This window comes from Hipposideros armiger, unplaced genomic scaffold (genome assembly GCF_001890085.2).
Source record: "Hipposideros armiger isolate ML-2016 unplaced genomic scaffold, ASM189008v1 scaffold_1045, whole genome shotgun sequence".
NCBI classification, from domain to species: Eukaryota; Metazoa; Chordata; class Mammalia; order Chiroptera; family Hipposideridae; genus Hipposideros; species Hipposideros armiger.
Genome location: NW_017732395.1, coordinates 212,667 through 230,206, shown reverse-complemented (window position 1 = coordinate 230,206; position 17,540 = coordinate 212,667). Strand labels below are relative to the sequence as shown.

At 47.6% G+C, this 17,540-nt stretch overlaps 1 protein-coding gene across 1 annotated transcript in view; it reads right to left on the bottom strand.

Moving 5' to 3' along the window:
* BRD4 (bromodomain containing 4) overlaps positions 1-17,540 on the bottom strand; it is an 82,149-nt gene that overhangs the window by 32,827 nt on the left and 31,782 nt on the right. The window contains exon 2 of the mRNA XM_019631737.1: positions 1,610-1,928. Coding sequence (XP_019487282.1) covers positions 1,610-1,894 — 285 coding nt within the window. The 5' untranslated portion in view covers positions 1,895-1,928. The remainder of the gene's footprint in view (positions 1-1,609; positions 1,929-17,540) is intronic.

The window sequence follows — 17,540 nt, the reverse complement described above, 5'->3', positions numbered from 1 at the left end:
GCACAAACCAACCCCTCATCCATTCTGGCCCCGTCGTGTTTCCCTTCAAAGCCAAATTTCTTGAAATGATGGCTTTGTGTCCTCACCTTCTCATTCACACCATTGAGAATCTGGTTTCTACTTCTGCGACACATCTTCCTAAGGTCACCAATGCCCTCCTAAAGGCCAACAGGAGGGTCAGATTGGAATCATCTCTGGCCTCCCTGGAGCCTCCAATATGGAGACATGGGAGACTGCTCTCTGAAGGCAGGTCTCCTTGTTCCCCTGTGCAGGCTCCCACCTCCCTCTGATGTGCTAAAAGCTGAGGGCCCCCCTGGTGTCTACCCCCGGGCTTCGTCTCCCTGTTCTTTGCATTTGCTCTGGGAAGGTCATCCTAACCTATGGACTGTGCACGACTGGCTCAGCCAGGGACCAGTGTAGCAACCTCTCCCAAGAGAGCCTCCCTCCAGTGACAGGTTGGCTGTCTCTACTCAGTGTCACCGTCAATGACAAGAGTGGCTTCTAAAGCCCAGATTTGGTGGACCCTCTTTTGCCTCTATCCCCTTTCCTGAGCCAGTTCATGACCCAGACCTGCAGTGCCCCCTTTCTGACTCTTCCTGAGTTCACATGACATGTATTCAGCATAGTACTGAACAGTTAGTTGTCAAAGACACAGTGACCTTCAAGCCAGGAGGGTCACACTGGTGCATTCATCCTTCTTGAAACTGGATGTCTGGCTGAGGTTCCTACAGCTATGCAGTTCTAGCAAGCAAACCTCCACTTGGGTTGTTCAATTTTAATCCCTTGTCCAGGGGAGGGGGTGCAGGGGTGGGACTTGGCCAACAGCAGAGGGAAACTTAAAGGCAATCAGTCCTTGATGTTTTAAAGAAAAGAAAAAACATTTATCCCATCTATTCCCCAAGGTTCTGTTAGGGATACAAGTTGAGTTTCCAGAATCATTTGCTAGGGATGTGGGCAAACGGAAACCTCTCTAGAGAGAAAAGAGGCGCGTGGGTACAAAAGACAAAGAACCAGTGCAGTATGGCCACGATGGGGCAGGCAGACGTGAGGGAGTGTGCAGAGGCAGCTGGGGCAAAGCTGCACCCACACCCCCTCCAGCTAGACCACCTCCATGAATGGGCTCCCTGGAAGATAATCTACCTTTCCTGCGCTGTGCTCTGGGTGATGATGGTGCCATTACCAGAAGAATAGTGCTCCTGCAGCAAGCCAGCCCCCTCCCAACCGTGTCTACCTCTCCTAGGCCAGGTGACCGGGCCTAAGAAGCAAGGGGCAGATCCCCAAGTGCTCCCACTTCAGCTCTCCATGGAATGAAAGGAAAACTGCAAGTGCTCCTTCACCCTCGTTTCAATCACTCTCTACACCATTATTTCCTGGGATTCCAATCTCTTAAGAAACCAGTTACTGCTTAAGCCGTTAAGTACATCCTCTGACCTTCCCCATCTCCATTCATCAGGACTGCTAAAACCACCCATTCGGTGCTCTGCAGGTATTGGAGTTCATGCTTTCACAACTCAAAGTGTAGCTCTACCCTGCCCAACAGTCTGTCCTCCCCAGGAGCAGTGCAGGAGACCTGGAGGACTTGGCCTTGGGTCCTGCTCAAACTACTCACAGGGAGGTTTAGCTTGACGGCATCCACAGGCTGCTGGAAAGGCCATGCAAACTGGTGTTTCCATAGTGTCTTGAGCACCACTTTGAGCAGATATTGCAGTTGGTTGGTCTGCCTCTTGGGCTTGTTGGGATTTGAGGTCTCCGGGGGTGGGGGATTGGTGCTGGCTGCGTTGGCTTGCTGGGGTTGGGCCTGGGCCTGCGTTGTAGACATTTGGGTAGTTTCTAGTCCATCCCCCATTACGGGCAGATTTCTCAATCTTGTCCCAGGGCCGCTCTCCGCAGACATTCTACTGATCCCATCACATTCTTCACCGGGCACTCTACAAGGGAAGAGAAAAGCCACCGTCAGAGACCAGGCAGCAGAGAGGCGCCAACATAATGACTTGCTCATCCCTCCCCCCCGGCTGTGGCCTCCAAGGACTGAGCTCCTCTGGCAGACTGGTCAGGTCAGCCAAGGAGCCACTCCATGTACTGACTAAAAAAGGGCCCCAGGGTCTACTCTCCTCAAAGACTCGTCATCTAGCAGGAAAGAGATGAGGCACCAGTGGAGAGGGACAGAGCATGGAAGCGAGACAAACAGGAGGCAGCAGGGGCTGCGGTGTTATGGAGGGAAGGAGGGACAATGAGCAACAAACCAGGTTTTCACAATATCTGAGAGCTTTTAGCAGACACTGCCTGTGTGTGAGACAGGATGATTTACAAGGTTCAAATATGTAATTTACGTTATACTGTTTGCATTTGTGGCCCACAAACCATAGACCCAAGTCAGTAGTGTGGTGAGCCAGGGCCGGGCAGGGAAGAGCAGGATGGTGGGCCTGCATGCCTTAGAAGGCCCACAGTCCACTGCTGAGTGCTCAAGGCAAAGCCGCACAGTTACTAAGAACAGCTTCTGGCAACTTAAATAATACATGTTTGCTAATTAAAGAAATCCCACAAGGAAACTGCTGATAATACAATAATGAATGCATACTCAACCTACTGTTTTATTAACTAGCTTTTCAAAGTTTATTTATAGCGGTACAGAGTCCCTCCTGTGACCTGCATGGGAGGTGGTGAGAACCCCAGCTCAGTGTCTGTCTGAGCACCCTGTCCCGTGCACTCCCCTCACCTATCAACCCCTGCTTCAGGCCAAGCCGCCAAACTCTACCAAAAACACCCCAACAAGGGCAATTTTGGGCACCTGTTCAGTTATTCCAAAGGTCAGGGGTACATGTTTCTATTGCCAAACTGCCCTCCAGAAACAAACCCACCCCTTCATCAAAGTGCTGAGAGTTCTCACACTCTATTAATAAGAAGGAACATCTGCTCAAACGTGTGCTGACCATTTGCATCCTTTTTGTGCACTATTTTTCTGACACTCTTCTACTGGCAAGAAAAAGCAATGATCAGTTTTAAACCCAGTGCCCAGAGTAAGACAGACTGTTGGCTAGGAGCTGCCTACATTTCCATTAATAAATCCAGAAATTAGTGGGGGTATGAGTATCTCTCTGGCTGAGGGAGTCTGGCAAGGGCTTAGGAAAGAGGGTCGATTTTAGGACCAAAGAATTCTGGTCGGCCGAGGGGACAGGACAGGACAGGGCAAGCTGGTTGGCTCTGCTCATGGTCTTCTTTCTGGAACATTCTTAGCACATGCCAGACACTCTAGCTGCTGATGAATTACTTTATAATTCAGTCCAAGTGTAAATTTAAACCGAGGTTCCCACACAGGTTTTTATAAATGCAGTTCTGGAAAATCATCAAATCTTAAAAGCACCGGGGGAAAGCTTGCTACATAAAAGCAACTGAGTGGTAGGTGTGTCATGGGAGGCTGTGGAGAGCTGCATCTCCTGAGGCAGGCAGGCTGACTGCCCCATATGTGGGTCCTAGTCACATGTCCCCAACTGGGGTCCTGGCTGCAGAATGAGCCTGAGGGCTGACAAAACTGACATGGCCAGACAGACAGCTTTCCTTCCACGGTGCTCTGGTCCGCCGAAGGTACAGCTATTGACTGGCTAGAACATGAAGACAGCATGCTGCTCCAAGGAGGCGGCTGCCACAGGGAGGGGAACAGGTAAAAGCAGTCCAAGGCTACAGTGTGCAAAACCTTGAATGATACAGATTCAGTCTGAGAACAGAATCCATGTTTGCTTTAAGAGGAAGGACTGTTTATCTTTTTTCACTAAACAGATAAGAGATTAAGAGCGCTTTTTGCCTATTCAGAGATGATAGGCCAATCACTTAAAAATAATTCTGAATAATTCATTAATCCTTTAGCTCACAGATGAGGACAACACTGAGAAGAGAAACACTCGTGCCACCTGCATGGAGACATCCAGGATGCTGGAGGGAGGGTGTATTACAGCAGCTGAGTCAGGTGTCTAGAGGAGGTCTTGCATCCCATGCTGAACTGAAGTATTTAATGAGGTCCAACTGTGTCTCAGACACCAGGTGAGAATTTAGTCTGCGCCCTCCCAGGGTACTCCCGAGCCTCAAGGACGGCTCCTGTGGTAACCTCTAGGACAGGTGTACTCTACCTGAACACTTGCCCAGGCAGAACACTTACATGAAGGGGGATTAGAAAGTACTTTACGGGTGCCAAGCTGCTTCCTGGTACCTCTTGCACACATGGTGCTCGAGATGGGACAGGGGCACCTAGAGCTGGCACAAGGGCGTGATGGGCACTAGAGGTGGAGACCAGCTGGACAGCAGCCTATAGGGAGCGTCCCCAAGCTGAGAATAGCATGCCAGGGGTGCAGGACCACAGAGGGCATTCCCCTGAAACAACTTCATCTGACAGTGGGCCTGGTGAGACATAGCAATAACATAGCAAGCTCGCAGGAACGCAGTGAACGTTGTACAACAGTTTCCAAAGGCAAGTGTGACTGAGTAAGCCTACTTCAGGCCCTAGGGATACAAGGCACTTCCCTTCTCCCATCGGGGTACTTGTGGTATAAGTGTGGCTAGAACTAACGGCCACTTGTCGTCCAGAAAAGCAGTGCCTGTGGCATGAATCAAGGCAGGATATGGAGACAGAGGTGCACTGGTGGGAGGGAGGCATATGAGGTGCGCCCCGAGCCCAGAAACTTCAGTAAAGGCACCACAATGAAAGCAGGAAGGAGGCCACCTACAAAACCAGGGAGGGGAAGCACCCCAAGGCTGGAGTAAGAGGTGGAACCATCAGAAAGAGGTTGCTTAGGGCCGGCCGAGTGGCTCAGTTGGTTAAGAGCTCGCTCAAGAGTTTTAACTCTGAGCAACAGCGGTTCGATACCCGGCCCGAGCTGAGCTGCCAACAGGTGGCAGGATGGCTCAGCTAAAAAAAAAAAAAAAAAGGAAGAGGTTGCTCAGAGAAGAGGGAACAGGGAAGAGAAACCGGGGCTAGACTGAATCTGGCTGAGAGCATATACTGGTGACCAAGGTGTGGTGGGCAGCCTGAGGAGGGGACAGAAGGAGGCACCTTGGAAGCTGCATTTGGCCGTGCATGGAGCCTTGCAGACCAAAGGTGTACCTTCGTACTGAGGTGAGTAGCAAGGAAGAGAAGAGGATTTCTCTAAGTTCTCAGATTCAGTAGATCAAGAGTGGGACCTCTCATGCCCGTGTGCCAGCGGGACAGCCACCGAGATGTGCAGGCTGGCAGCCACGACTACCCCGCAAGAACTTCATGCGATCTAAAGTGGGAAAAAAACCTGCCTCCATCACTTCCTGTTTAAAGAGGTCATACTTTCCGCTGTTTTCTTTAACTGGAATGTTGGAGGTAGGGTAATTGTGAAGCTGCTCTGGAAAAGACTTTATTCTAATCTCTTTGCTTTATGAGACATCTCAGGACCTTGGGTTGAAACTCAACTCTCACACGATATGCAGCTTTATAATGGAAGTAGGTAGCCACTTGAAATGAGGCCATTCTTAGTTTTTTTCTTAATTGATTCATGTACTTTAAAAATAGTTGTATCTGTCATTTAGGAAAGAAAACCTCATACTTTTATAAAGTGTGTGTGTGTGTGTGTGTGTGTATATATATATATATATATATATATATATATATATATATATATATATGGAAAAAAGAGTGAGACCTCAACCTCAGAGAGGCAGAGTCTACAGCCATCTGCAGAGCGACATGCTAGGGCTCAGGTGAGGCAGTGGGATGGTTCACACACTATTACATTATCTGGAGAGAACTTAATGTTGTTTTGTTCTCATGGAATTTAATTTTACTGATATCCATGTGTGGCTTCTGATCTCATTTTCTTTCAAAATAAAGGTACTATAATAAAACAGTAAACTGATTTTAAAAACACACACACACAACCCACAGTTAAGGATACAAGTATCAAGATAAGATGGGTGAGGCAGGAGTGGTGAGGGCACCCCAGCCTCTAGGAGAGCCGTGGGGGAAGTGGTGAGGGCTGGCCATGTATAAAGAGGGCCTCTGGCTTGTGGCCTCACGCAGCTCTCTCTGGAGGGGAACCAGCCAAGACTGGCTGCAGGTGGAGAAGCCAGTGGGCTAGGAGAGTTTGCAGGAAACTTGTGGAAGAGGGAGGACGGAGAGGTGTTCACAGGAATGGCAGAGACTGACATGGGTAGGTAAAGAAATGGGGGTAATTATTTATTGGGCAAATACAGAAACTGGAGATGGGACCTGTGAGACAGGAGACAGGTGAATGACGTGGACAACTTGCCAGTCCGCCAGGAAGTAGCCTTTAGTCCAGTGGCTGCGAATGAGGCAGAGAGAGGTATAGGACATGTGAAGTGCTTGTTTTGACAGAAGGGCAGCACCACAGAGAAAGAAGTACGTCAGTGAGATTAAGGATGCCTGTAGTCAGCTGGAAGAGGGTTTCCATGCAGCAGACCAATGTACCCAAAGGGACGAAAGGGATAAACAGCCCCATCCTGAAGGGAGGCCTAGATGTGCTAGAGAAGCAAGCATGGGAGGGAGGGTGACATTAAGTGAGGATAAAGAATGATGTGCAGTTTGGCTTCCACCATTAGATTTCCCCTGGAAAGAAGCTTGGGAATCACACAGCCAACCACGTGCCAGGTGAACCCTGGCAGGCAAGGGGCAGGGGCAGCCCTGTCAGCCACAAGGACACTTGGCAGGTCCCTGCCAAGTCCCACCAGGATGAAGCAGCCCCACACATTAAGTAATGACATTCAGGAAATCTCCAAGCAATGTCCTAAAGGCAAGACGTAGTCGTCAAGGTAACTGACTTCTGGAGGTTTGGGGTTGGCTGGGCTATGCCTTCTCTTTCCAAATAGTCTGCGAAGCCCAGGGATGGAGAGCTCTGGCCGTAACCACTTTTCTCCACCTTTAAGCTAGGCTCAGATGGGCCATTGAGGGCAAAGATTTTCTGTTCACAAAATGAATGGAGCTTTTTCTACAGAAAACTTGACCCTCCAACTCTGCCTTGTCTCTGTGCTTTAAACCACCACCTCCAGCACAAAAGCCAAAACCTCATTCCATTCCTAATCAGCCGGCTCACATTTGACATATGGTAACATTTTAATCTTCAAAACACATGAGATTGCTTCTAGTCTCACCCCACTTTGAAGATGAAGAAACTGAGGTACAGAGAAGTAACTTATTACACAGGATGTGGAAAGATCAGGCTACCCAGCCAGGGTGGTCCAAAATTTTACACAATACCTGGGAAGTTTCAGTGGGCCTCTGAACCAAGGAAGTCCCCAATTGTGAGCTGAATATGCACCCCCAGGAGGGTCCAATATTAACTGGCCACCATCTTAACTAACAGGAAAAACTAAAGCACAAGACCCACATTCTTGTAGTGCCTGAGGTCAATTCCACAAGGAAAGAAACTACTGGAGATTTTTAGTTCAAACATGAAGGCATGATATGTGTTTGACAGACGAGATGGACTTGGGAGCCACAAGTACCTTGAAGTTTCTTTTAGGAGGCTCTGTGGACAACAAATGACAGGTGACATCCATGGGAGGGATCACCATGTACAACTGAGCCATGGGAATAACCATGAGATATGCAGGACTCCTGTTCTGCCCCACCTCTCGAGAGACCATGCCCAAACAACCTACCCTAAATGTTGCAGCTTGGCCCTCCCATGACTGTGGGCAAGTAAAAGCCTTTAAAAAACTTGAAGCAGCCATTCATTTGTACTGCAGCAAACATGAAGGAAACTAACAAGAATCTAGTCTGTTGTGGGCCAAGGAAGAGGGGCACCTGGCAAGCTGCTGAGGGCCAGGGTGACTTTTCTGAGGCACAGAGCCAACTAGGCCACCGCCTTAGGTGAATTCTTCCCACAGTGGTCGCCCATACAATCAACACTCCAAACAAAACAGGGGGCTACATGGGTCCCTTCCCTGTCACCTTGAGGTCTTTCATTTGCTGTACTTGGTGCTTCCCTGAGCTGTGTGTGGCTCTGAAGCTCAGTGATGCGCACGTGCGCACACACATCTGGAAGCCTGAGGAAGGGCCATCCTTTACTTCACTCCTGTTCTCCCAATACACAGCAGGTGCTCAGTGAATGACTCAGGGATAGAAGGCACCCTACAATGACCCCACATGACTGTCACTGTCGAGTGTCCAGCTCAATCTAAAAGCTCTGGAAAAGGAATGCAGCTCTCATTCTCACAGGGAAAATGTGGTGATGGCCAGACCTTCACTAACTCAGCCAATGCATTCCGTCTGAGCTCCACGACAGGTCTGGGGACTCCACAGTCATATGACACTCTTTGAGTGGTTAAGTAATACCTGGATGAGTAATGAAAAGGAGGAGGGCTGGGCTGCTCTGGCCATGAACAGGGAGTGAGCCCTCCTGTGGAGGGGTGAGGCAGAGAGGGACGAAGCTTGTGACAGACAGGAGTAGGCACACCAATGCAGTAACATAGGCACAGGTCTGGAGGCAGGAGAAACCAGTGCGTGCAAGGAGTTGAAAGGATAGGTGGAATGGCACAGTGCAGGGGCCACTGTGTCGACTGGCCAAAGTAACTGTTCAGACAATCCACTAAAAGAGCTGTTTATTCGAAAAAGAAAAAAGAAACAAACCAACACAGCAGTGTGAGAATGCACTCCTCCAGCCGCGCTCCCAACCTGCCACCCACGTGCAAAAAAAAAAAAAAAAAAAGTGCTCCTTCCCCAGATGGCCTCTATATAACAAGATCCCTCCCCAGGAAGTTACCACAAAGTTCCAACAGGAAGTCAGGACTAGAGAGTTAACAAGGGGACCCAGCTCTGCCCATAGTCCTCCCAGCTCTATGGTTAGTCATCTTAAGAAGCCAGTTCACTGTAATGAATTGATGTGCTAAGGATGCTGTGAACCACAAAGTTTGGGAATCTCTGGGTTAATGAAAATAAAATTATTTTCCTAAGTTTATAGACCTCCCAGTTAAGCACTCCTGCTTTAAAGGATACTGTCTGCTATCATTCCAACTCACTTAAGTGATCTGAAAACATTTTAAGGACAGACTTTATGTAGCAGACAACACAACTCTAATGTTTTTTACATTTCAAAAGAAACTATTTCGTTTCCTGGAGATTAGTGAGAAAGAGACACACAGACATAGGGTAGGCTTGGTTCTGGGACGCTGAGGGCAAGCAAGAAAAGGAAAACTGAAAGACCATTTGCACCTGCCCAGGAATCAGTTGACTTCTGGAGATTCAGTCCCAGTTCTGCCCATTGTGAGAGGGTGAGACAACCTAGTGGGTTGTGACCAGTTACACTTTGTACATGAGGTCCACCTGAAGTGTTTAGTCTCCCATAGGGCCCAATGAAGCCCAGTGACCCTGCCTCAACTCTGTCCTGTCCATTCACTCACCCTCTGAGCTAAAGTGACACAGCACGCAGACAGCAAGATGCCAGGGAAGGGAGGGCAGATTGGTTGGAAGGTTCATAAATTCTGTGAAATATGGTGACCACACTCAGCAAGCCATCACACGTACATCTGCGCCAGGGCCTAGGAAAGCTCGCGCACTGGTACCTGCTGCTTCCCTGGCTGGTGCTAAGCACATGACCTGTATCCGTTTGGTTAATCCTCACAGCGACCCTACAAGGCAGGTGATGACATCCTCCTCCTTGTCTTCATCTCCACGGAACATGGAAACAGAGTAGGTGGTAGACTGGTTGGCCAGAGGTCACCTGAGGCTGCGTGTCTTGAGTGCTTCTGCTTCACAGTTGCCTCTGTTCACCAAACACAAGGGTGGAGGCCTAGCTGACCAGCAGTGCTGTACGCCTAACAGGGCTGTAGTCTGGCCAATGGCACCCCACTTCAACATCCTGGCATTTATTAACCAGCGGGCCTATCCTCTCTGCAGAATGCCACATGGTCCTTGAGCTGGGTCTCAAGTCAGATTTCCAGGAGTGGTATTTCCAAAGAATTTCACCCCGTAAACAAATCAGACCCAAGATGACTCTTATAGCACCTGGCATCTGTTTGTGACATCAATGTGACTCAACCCGCATCACAGGTGAAATCTGAAGCACGCTGCCCTGCTGATGCTGTGGAGAACGGGGTCAAGGGGAAGAGAGACCAAGTTGTTATTTATGTGTCCCAAGCAATAAGGGGCCCAGTGGGGCTGTGGCCTGAACCTGTTTCATGCCAAGCAAAATACTGGCTGATGCCAGGTGACCCCAACCCCTCATGAAATTACAAGTTCACAGATGCACACATCCTTCAGGCAGAGAAAGCCAACCCCCACCCCCACCCCCACCACTGCAAGGCTCTCCTATAAAGAATCATTTGGGAGAAGCGCAAAATTCTACCCAGGGACACAGAGAAGGGGATGGGGGGCTCTGACTTGGGTAAAAACCTGGCAATTTCTCAACACTAGTCAATTTGCAGCAATCTTATACTGTCCTAAGGACATCTTTCTTGGAATGCTGGTTACAGAAAACCAACACCTGAAGGTGCAACTCCTTCCTGGTCCTAGAGCAGAAGCTACTTTCCATTCATAGCCACGGCCTGTTTCACCGTACAATCTGTGTTAGTGGAGAAGCACACATAGGATTCTTTTCCATTCGACTGGTTCAGGCAGCTGGTGAGAACAGCACTCATGTCATCAGCCAGACTGTGCTGTCTGGAGCCTTGCCAGTGGCTGTGAGCCGAGGCAGCTCCTAGAAGCCTTAATCCTCTGTCCCGAAGCTTGTACACGCCCTGACTCCCGCCTCTCGGACATGCCAAGCAGGGCCCCGTTACCTCAGACTCGGCTCTGTAGCTTGCCTTGAACTGGGTGACCCAGGGTGGAGATGAGCCAGCTTTCCTGCTAGGGGAGTACAGGTGCACTCAAGTTCTCTGTTCTCCACTGAAGGAGACCAGGCCTATAAGGACCCTGCAGCCAGACGGACTAGGAGCCAAGTCCCAGGCAGGCCACAGCCCATTAATCAGAATTCCAGTCCCTCTGCTTTAGAAACCAATTAGCAGGCCCATTAAATTAGGGTCATTGAGAATTTTGCACCATCCTTTCCCCGTGAAAGCTGCCAACAGCTGGAGGGATGAACAGCTCAGGTACAGTAAAAGGTTCCATTGTTACATATGGGTTACATCATGGTGCTGATGGGTAAGTCTGGGAGGGTGGGTTTGTTAATTTAAAATGTTCCTGTGATGGGAATGCAGTAGAAACAAAACAAATCGGAACTTTGATGTGGACAAGATCAAAACTGCCAAGCTAAAACATATTCCAGCAGGGGCAGGCTAATTTTTCCTATAAAGGGCCAGAGAGTAAATACAGTCAGCCGTGTGAGACAAGTCTGTTGCAATACTCCATTCTGCTGTTGCTGTATCACGAAAACAGCTCTGACAATTCTTAGACAAATGAGTGTGGCTGTGTGCCAATAAAGCTCAGATTGGCCTGTGGTTTGCAACCTGTTCCATAGATTTCTAGACTTTGCGTCAAGGCGAGGGAAACGAATGTTGAGAACAAAATGTTATGTTAGAAAAGCAGAATGCAAAATTACAGATGAAACTAGTTAAAGATGTGCAAGTGGGTGAACACATGGAACCATAAAATGAAGTGATACAGTGGCAGGTCTGTGAATGACTACAACTATTTACAGAGAAAAACCAACCGACCTACGGACCAACCTATATGTAAAAACAGCCTGGCCTTTCTGCAATCTGCCCCCTTTAACAAGCCTCCATTGACCCCTGCTGGTGTGGTTGATCTGTCCGCCCGCCTACCTCTCTACTTGGTGAGCTGGCCTCCAAGCACTCCAAAGTAGCCTTGACCTGGCCAAGTCTCCTAATTAGAGGTTGGAAGGTTATGACAGAAATATGATGCCATTAACTGAAACTCTGCATTCCCACTGACCTGGGTCTTGGGTTGTACCTTCCATAGATAAAAGTGACATTTTCTTCTGGTTGCCACTTTTAAAGCTATTACTCCAGCTCCTCACCTGTCTTCACTTTTACACCTTTTATCTTTGTTTCTCCAAAACAGTTGGTACGGTATATGTGGCAATAAGATTAATCTACACTATCATAAAAAATGCAATGTAATAGGACTGTTAATTCATGTAGAAAAATCCTGCTTTGAGAGATGGACTCCCAAGATGGCCACAGAGGCATGTAAGATTGCAAAGTTGAGGTGGGCAGGGAGGCCAGGTACTCCGCTTAGATGAGGGTTTCCCAGTAGGAAGGAAACTACTGAAACGAGGAAGAAGTCTAAGAGTGAGAAACTAGAATTAGTCAAACCAGGCTGACAATAGTCTTGGGCTTGGGCTGTCCTGGTATAAACCAGATGGCACACTGGTACTCTGGAATACTCCTGTTTACAACAAAAGGATAAAAACCAAGTTCACGATTCTCACAAACAAAATGTTAAAACTATAAAAAACAAAACAAACTATGGTGTTTCTAGCACACGAAACACTGGGGATATGTTAGCGTCAACCTCCAAGCAAGTGGTCAAAGTTAAGCTGCTTAGGAATTTGGAAGGCCAAGTCGAGGGAGGTGAGCAATGCAATCAGTAACTTGCACAGCTGATGGCTAGCACCACACAAAGGAGAAGCAGTCGACTGCCTGTGGCTAAAATGTTCCAGAATGCGCCAGCTCAGCACAACAGGCCTGTTATATCTAAGTGGAAAAAACATTCAACAAGTAAGCAAGGATATCAGGGTGGGGGTGGGGATCCCCACAAAAACACATCATGTCTTTAAGTGTCTCTTCAAGCAGCTGAGTGGTGGCCGAGAGGGAGACTCAAGGTGTCCCTAGGACCCACCTATGCTCACTGGGACAAAAGGGGCTCAGAACAAATGGGGCTAGCACAAGAGCTTCCAGAAACACCCATGACCCAGACATCCAAGCAACACTTCAGCCATAACCACCAAGAGCCCTCAATGAGAGGAAAGGCAAAACCAGGCCTTCAATGGCCAAGAGGAGACATGTAAACATGTAGACACTCTGAGAAGCCAGGAACAGACATATCCATGAAGGACAAGGGCACACACTGACTTAGGGTTTAGAGAGCAGGAGCCTGATTACCTTGATGAAGAGCTGATGCTGTGGGCTAACCTTTTCTTCAGTGATATTACTCTTTGACCGTCACTGAGAAGCTGAATTTTTAAAAGAAAGATTTGGGGGAAAGGTTACATCTGTCAGTATGAGGCACTCTCAAGTGGCTCCAGGAAAGACAACTTTTCCTCTCACCTTGCTTCACTTTTCAACAGGTTCAGAACCCAAATAGGGGTGGGGGAAGTAGAGTATCACTTTTCTCAAAGAAAAGGGAAACAATGAAAGTGATAAAGTTAATGTCAGAACAGGAAAGACCCTGAGTCTGAGTCCTTGGTTTCCAAAGTAGGAAATGAAAGACTGACTCAAGGTCCAAAGACATCAGTCAGTGACAGATGGCACACTCTGAGGTTACAGCAAAGGCTGGTGCTCTGACAGTCAAGGCCAAGGCTTGCCTTTTGTCTCACATTAAGGGTAAGCCCCTCAGACAGCCACCTCCCCGCACTGCAGGGAGGCCTCAGCCCTTAGCAAACATTCAATGTCTACTTCTGCCCTGATAATCTGTGTCAGTTTGAGATGAATGCTTGGATTTAAATAACCAATCTCTTGGGTCAGCCAAGTGGCTCAGTTGGTAAATAACCAATCTCTCAAGAACAACTAAGGAAGCAAAGAACTGCATAGAGATCTGCTGCTTTGTGAGAACTAATGTTCTTGTCTGCCATTAATTACACCTGATTTCCACTGAAGTAAATAACCTACAGAAGTCAAACTTGCCCTAGCTCCTGACACTGACAGAGCCAGCACTGAGTTCTGTGTCCTAGGGGAGCCACAGCTGCAGCCAGGCTGGCATCTCACTCAGATTCCGTTGTGCAGCCGAAGTTTACTCCCTGGATAGCTTGGGCAGCTTGTCCTTAGCATTCACAAAGGTGAGGAGCTTTCAGCTCATCAGAAACCAAAACAGCCACCCACAGTGCACAGACATCACACCCCCAATGAACCTGCAGCTTTCCCTGAAACTTCTCCATGCCTTTGCATTAAAACTGTAAGAAATATTAAAGATGTGGCGCTAACATTCACCACATAAAGCTTCAAACCAGTTCTAGTGTACAGAACTGAATAAAAATGCTCATTCAAATGGCACCCTCACTGGCTTGCTCAGGAAAGCTGGAGACCCATTACCCACTGTGCAGCTTGAGCCCATGGCCCTTCCACAGCTCTTCACACCTCTCTGGGATTCTGAATTCTCCCAGACACCACACTAGGCATTCTCATCTTGGAGAGAACAGAGTTGAGCTGAGCTGGTATCCCCACTTATGCTCTCTGGGGTCCCAATGGCCTCACACCAATGGTTCCCACCCTCTGACGAACTGGGGTAGGGAACTAGACAGAAGAGGAGTGACAGGCCTCCTCTCCCAAGCATCCAGTAACACAGACCAGTCAACATGTTCCTGCCACCCCAACCAAGCCCCTTCCCTCTGCAAGCCTGACACTTAGTGGAGAAGCTCAGGTGTTCATAGGCCTGAGGCTTCGTTAGGATAGGACAAAAAATGAGAAAGAAGCCCCAGCTGAGAATTCACCAAGAAAACAACAGGGCTCGAAGTTCTTCAGTAGCCCAGTAAGAGATGTAAGGGGGAGACGTGGTGGAGGACAGCAGTGGGGGCCGCTACATGGAGAAAGCAGTAATTTATACTCTCACTATATCTACACACATCTAATAGAAATATAATGTGGCCACTAAAGCACTGTAAAATTTTCTAGTAGCCATATTAATGTAAAAAGGTGAATAGTGTATTTCATTGAACATATAATAGCATATGCCATTCAACTCAGTATATCCAAAATATAATTTCAACGTGTAGTCACTATAAAAAACTGAGACATTTAACATTCCTTTTCATACTTAGTATGCCTGAATCCAAGCGTGTGCTCCACACTTACAGCATATCTCCTCTCAATTCAGGAGCTAAACTTTCATCCAAAATTTGTTATTTATATTTAGATACTATAAAATTTAGTTGAAAAAGTAGATTCATATACCCAAGGTGTTCCAAAAGTACTTAAAAGTCCTCTAACAACTATAAAAATTAAGCATAGTTTCAACATTTAATTAGAATTCAATAAAAATTTAAAATTTACTTCCTCAGTTGCACTAGCCACATTCTGATAGTCAAGAACCCCATGCGGACCTTACCATAAAGATCTAAAAGGTTCCTCCTCTACAAGCTAGGGTGTCAGGGCACACACTTTAGGAACTTGGTTCTAGAGCTGTGGGGACCCAGACCACCACATATTCAGGGTTGGTTTGATCCCACATCTACCATCTTCATCACCCACAGATATCCTGTGCTATGTCAACTTGTGTTTTATAAACTTAAATGTAATTATTCAATCATTAATATATCACATGCCACGTCTGAACCTGCTTGAATGAGAAAGACAGACGTTTTGGGAGGCAACATGGGAAATCGTAATATGGAATGCAATTACTGTTGATTTTCTTGTATGTAACAAAATGTTTTATTGTCGATTTTCTTAGGACAATGCTCCTTCCTTTTTAGAAAATTCAATAAAAACTTCAATAACCTTTTAATTTTTTATTTTTATTGTGGTAAAATATACATAAAATTTACCGTATCAACCATTTTTATATGTACAGTTCAGTGGCATTAAGTACACTGACGTTGTGCAGCCATCAATCACCACCATCCATTTCCAGAGCTTTTTTTCATCTTCCCAAACTCAAACTATCCACATTAAACCCTAACTCCCCATCCCCTCCCCCCAATCCCTGGCACCCACCATCTACTTTCTGTCTCTATGAATGTGACTACCCTAAATGTCTCATGCAAGTGGAATCACACAGTATTTGTCCTTCTGTGACTGGCTTCTTTCACTTAGTATGATGTGTTCAGGATTCATCCATGTTGTAGCAGGTGTCAGAATTTCCTTCCTTTTTAAGACTGAATAACATTCCACTGTATGGATAAACATTTTTGTTTATCCATTCATCCATCCATGGGCACTTGGGTGGCTTCCACCCTTTGGCCATTGTAACCGATGCTGCTATGAACATGGGTGTACAAAAACACCTGTTGGAGCCCCCGCTTTCTAGAGAACGCTCTTGAGGTAAAATATCACAGCTGCAACTTACTTTCAAAGGATTTAGGGGGGGGGAACCCTGTGTGCTTATAAATAAAACAAATGTGGCAAAATGTTAATTGGCAAATCTACTTTTTTGTAGATTCGAAAACTTTCAAAATTAAAAGAAAAAAAAATCATTAACTTAAAAACCAGCACCAGCTGCTATGAAGAGAAAGCCAGTGTAAAAATAAGTACAATGAAAACAAAGTTGCTGGCATGGCTGCTGGCCCAAGATTTGGAGCTGCAATTGATTTGTACAAAGGGAGATTAGCACCCGAAGAGACCTTCTTCTCAAAGTGAGCGTGGGAAACTGACAGGGTAAGCGTGTCCTTCTGCGACTAGCTAAAGTCACCTTAGTTAGGGATTAGGCATCCCACAATTTGGGAACATCACTGAGGGGATGGAGAACCAGTCCAGCATGAAGGCTATTATACAACCCCCTAAAAAGGGTGGAGGATGGGGTCAGACTCCAAAAAAATTTAAGAGGACATTGAATCCTGAGCCCAGGAATACTCTCAATTGATGAACCATCACAAGGCAAACTCCAGTAAAAAGTTGGGTTACCTGGGTACAGGGGCAGGGCAGAACACAGCAAATGAGTAACAAGGCTTGAGTGAGACCACTCAGGAAGTTGTGTGCCCTAAGGCCCCTGCATACTCAGATGGCTCCCCGCCGCTGGTATAAGGAGTTCGGAGAGGCTTTGCATGTCCCTTGTTCTGGCCTCAGAGAGGCTGGTGCTGCCCAGGACGATGCAGGGTGCTGGGCAGATGTGAGGAAGTCAACACACAAGGGCAGCCCCCGAGCAGGTTGTCGGGTGCCATCCCCAGCAGATGGAGGAGGGCAGAGCTCTGAGTTCACCCTCAGTGAATGGCATGAATGAGCTCTTTCAGTGGTGAAGGAGAATGCACAACGTACCATCTGCTGAGGGGAAAGAAAGGTCAGAGGAACAGGCACTGAGTCTTCAGCCTGGGTCCCCACCATGCCAAGGTGGCTGGAACAGGCAAGTCCTGAGCATGAGTAGCTAAACCACATGAGCTCCAGTCTCACTGTCCATAACAATCAGGGGAAGCCAAAGTACAGAACCACACCAGAACTACTTCATGTCTGTCTGCTCACCTCTGGCAGCCTGTTTGGGTCCCTCACACTCCCGCCCAGCCCCGGCGAGGGGTGAGATGCTTCTTCACCCACGATGTCTCCAAATTACTCCAGTAGAAATCCAGGTTTCTTACTGAATTAAAATTGCTATCAGGGCAGCTCAATCTGATGAAGTCAAGAGAATGGAATCTGGGAAAGGTGTGGATTGTGGGCGATGAGAACAAAGCGTGCTTGTGGGGGTACTGGACCCCCTACCCCCCCAGAAAGGAAGGCACAAGGCACTACCTTCCAGCATGTGAGCGGTT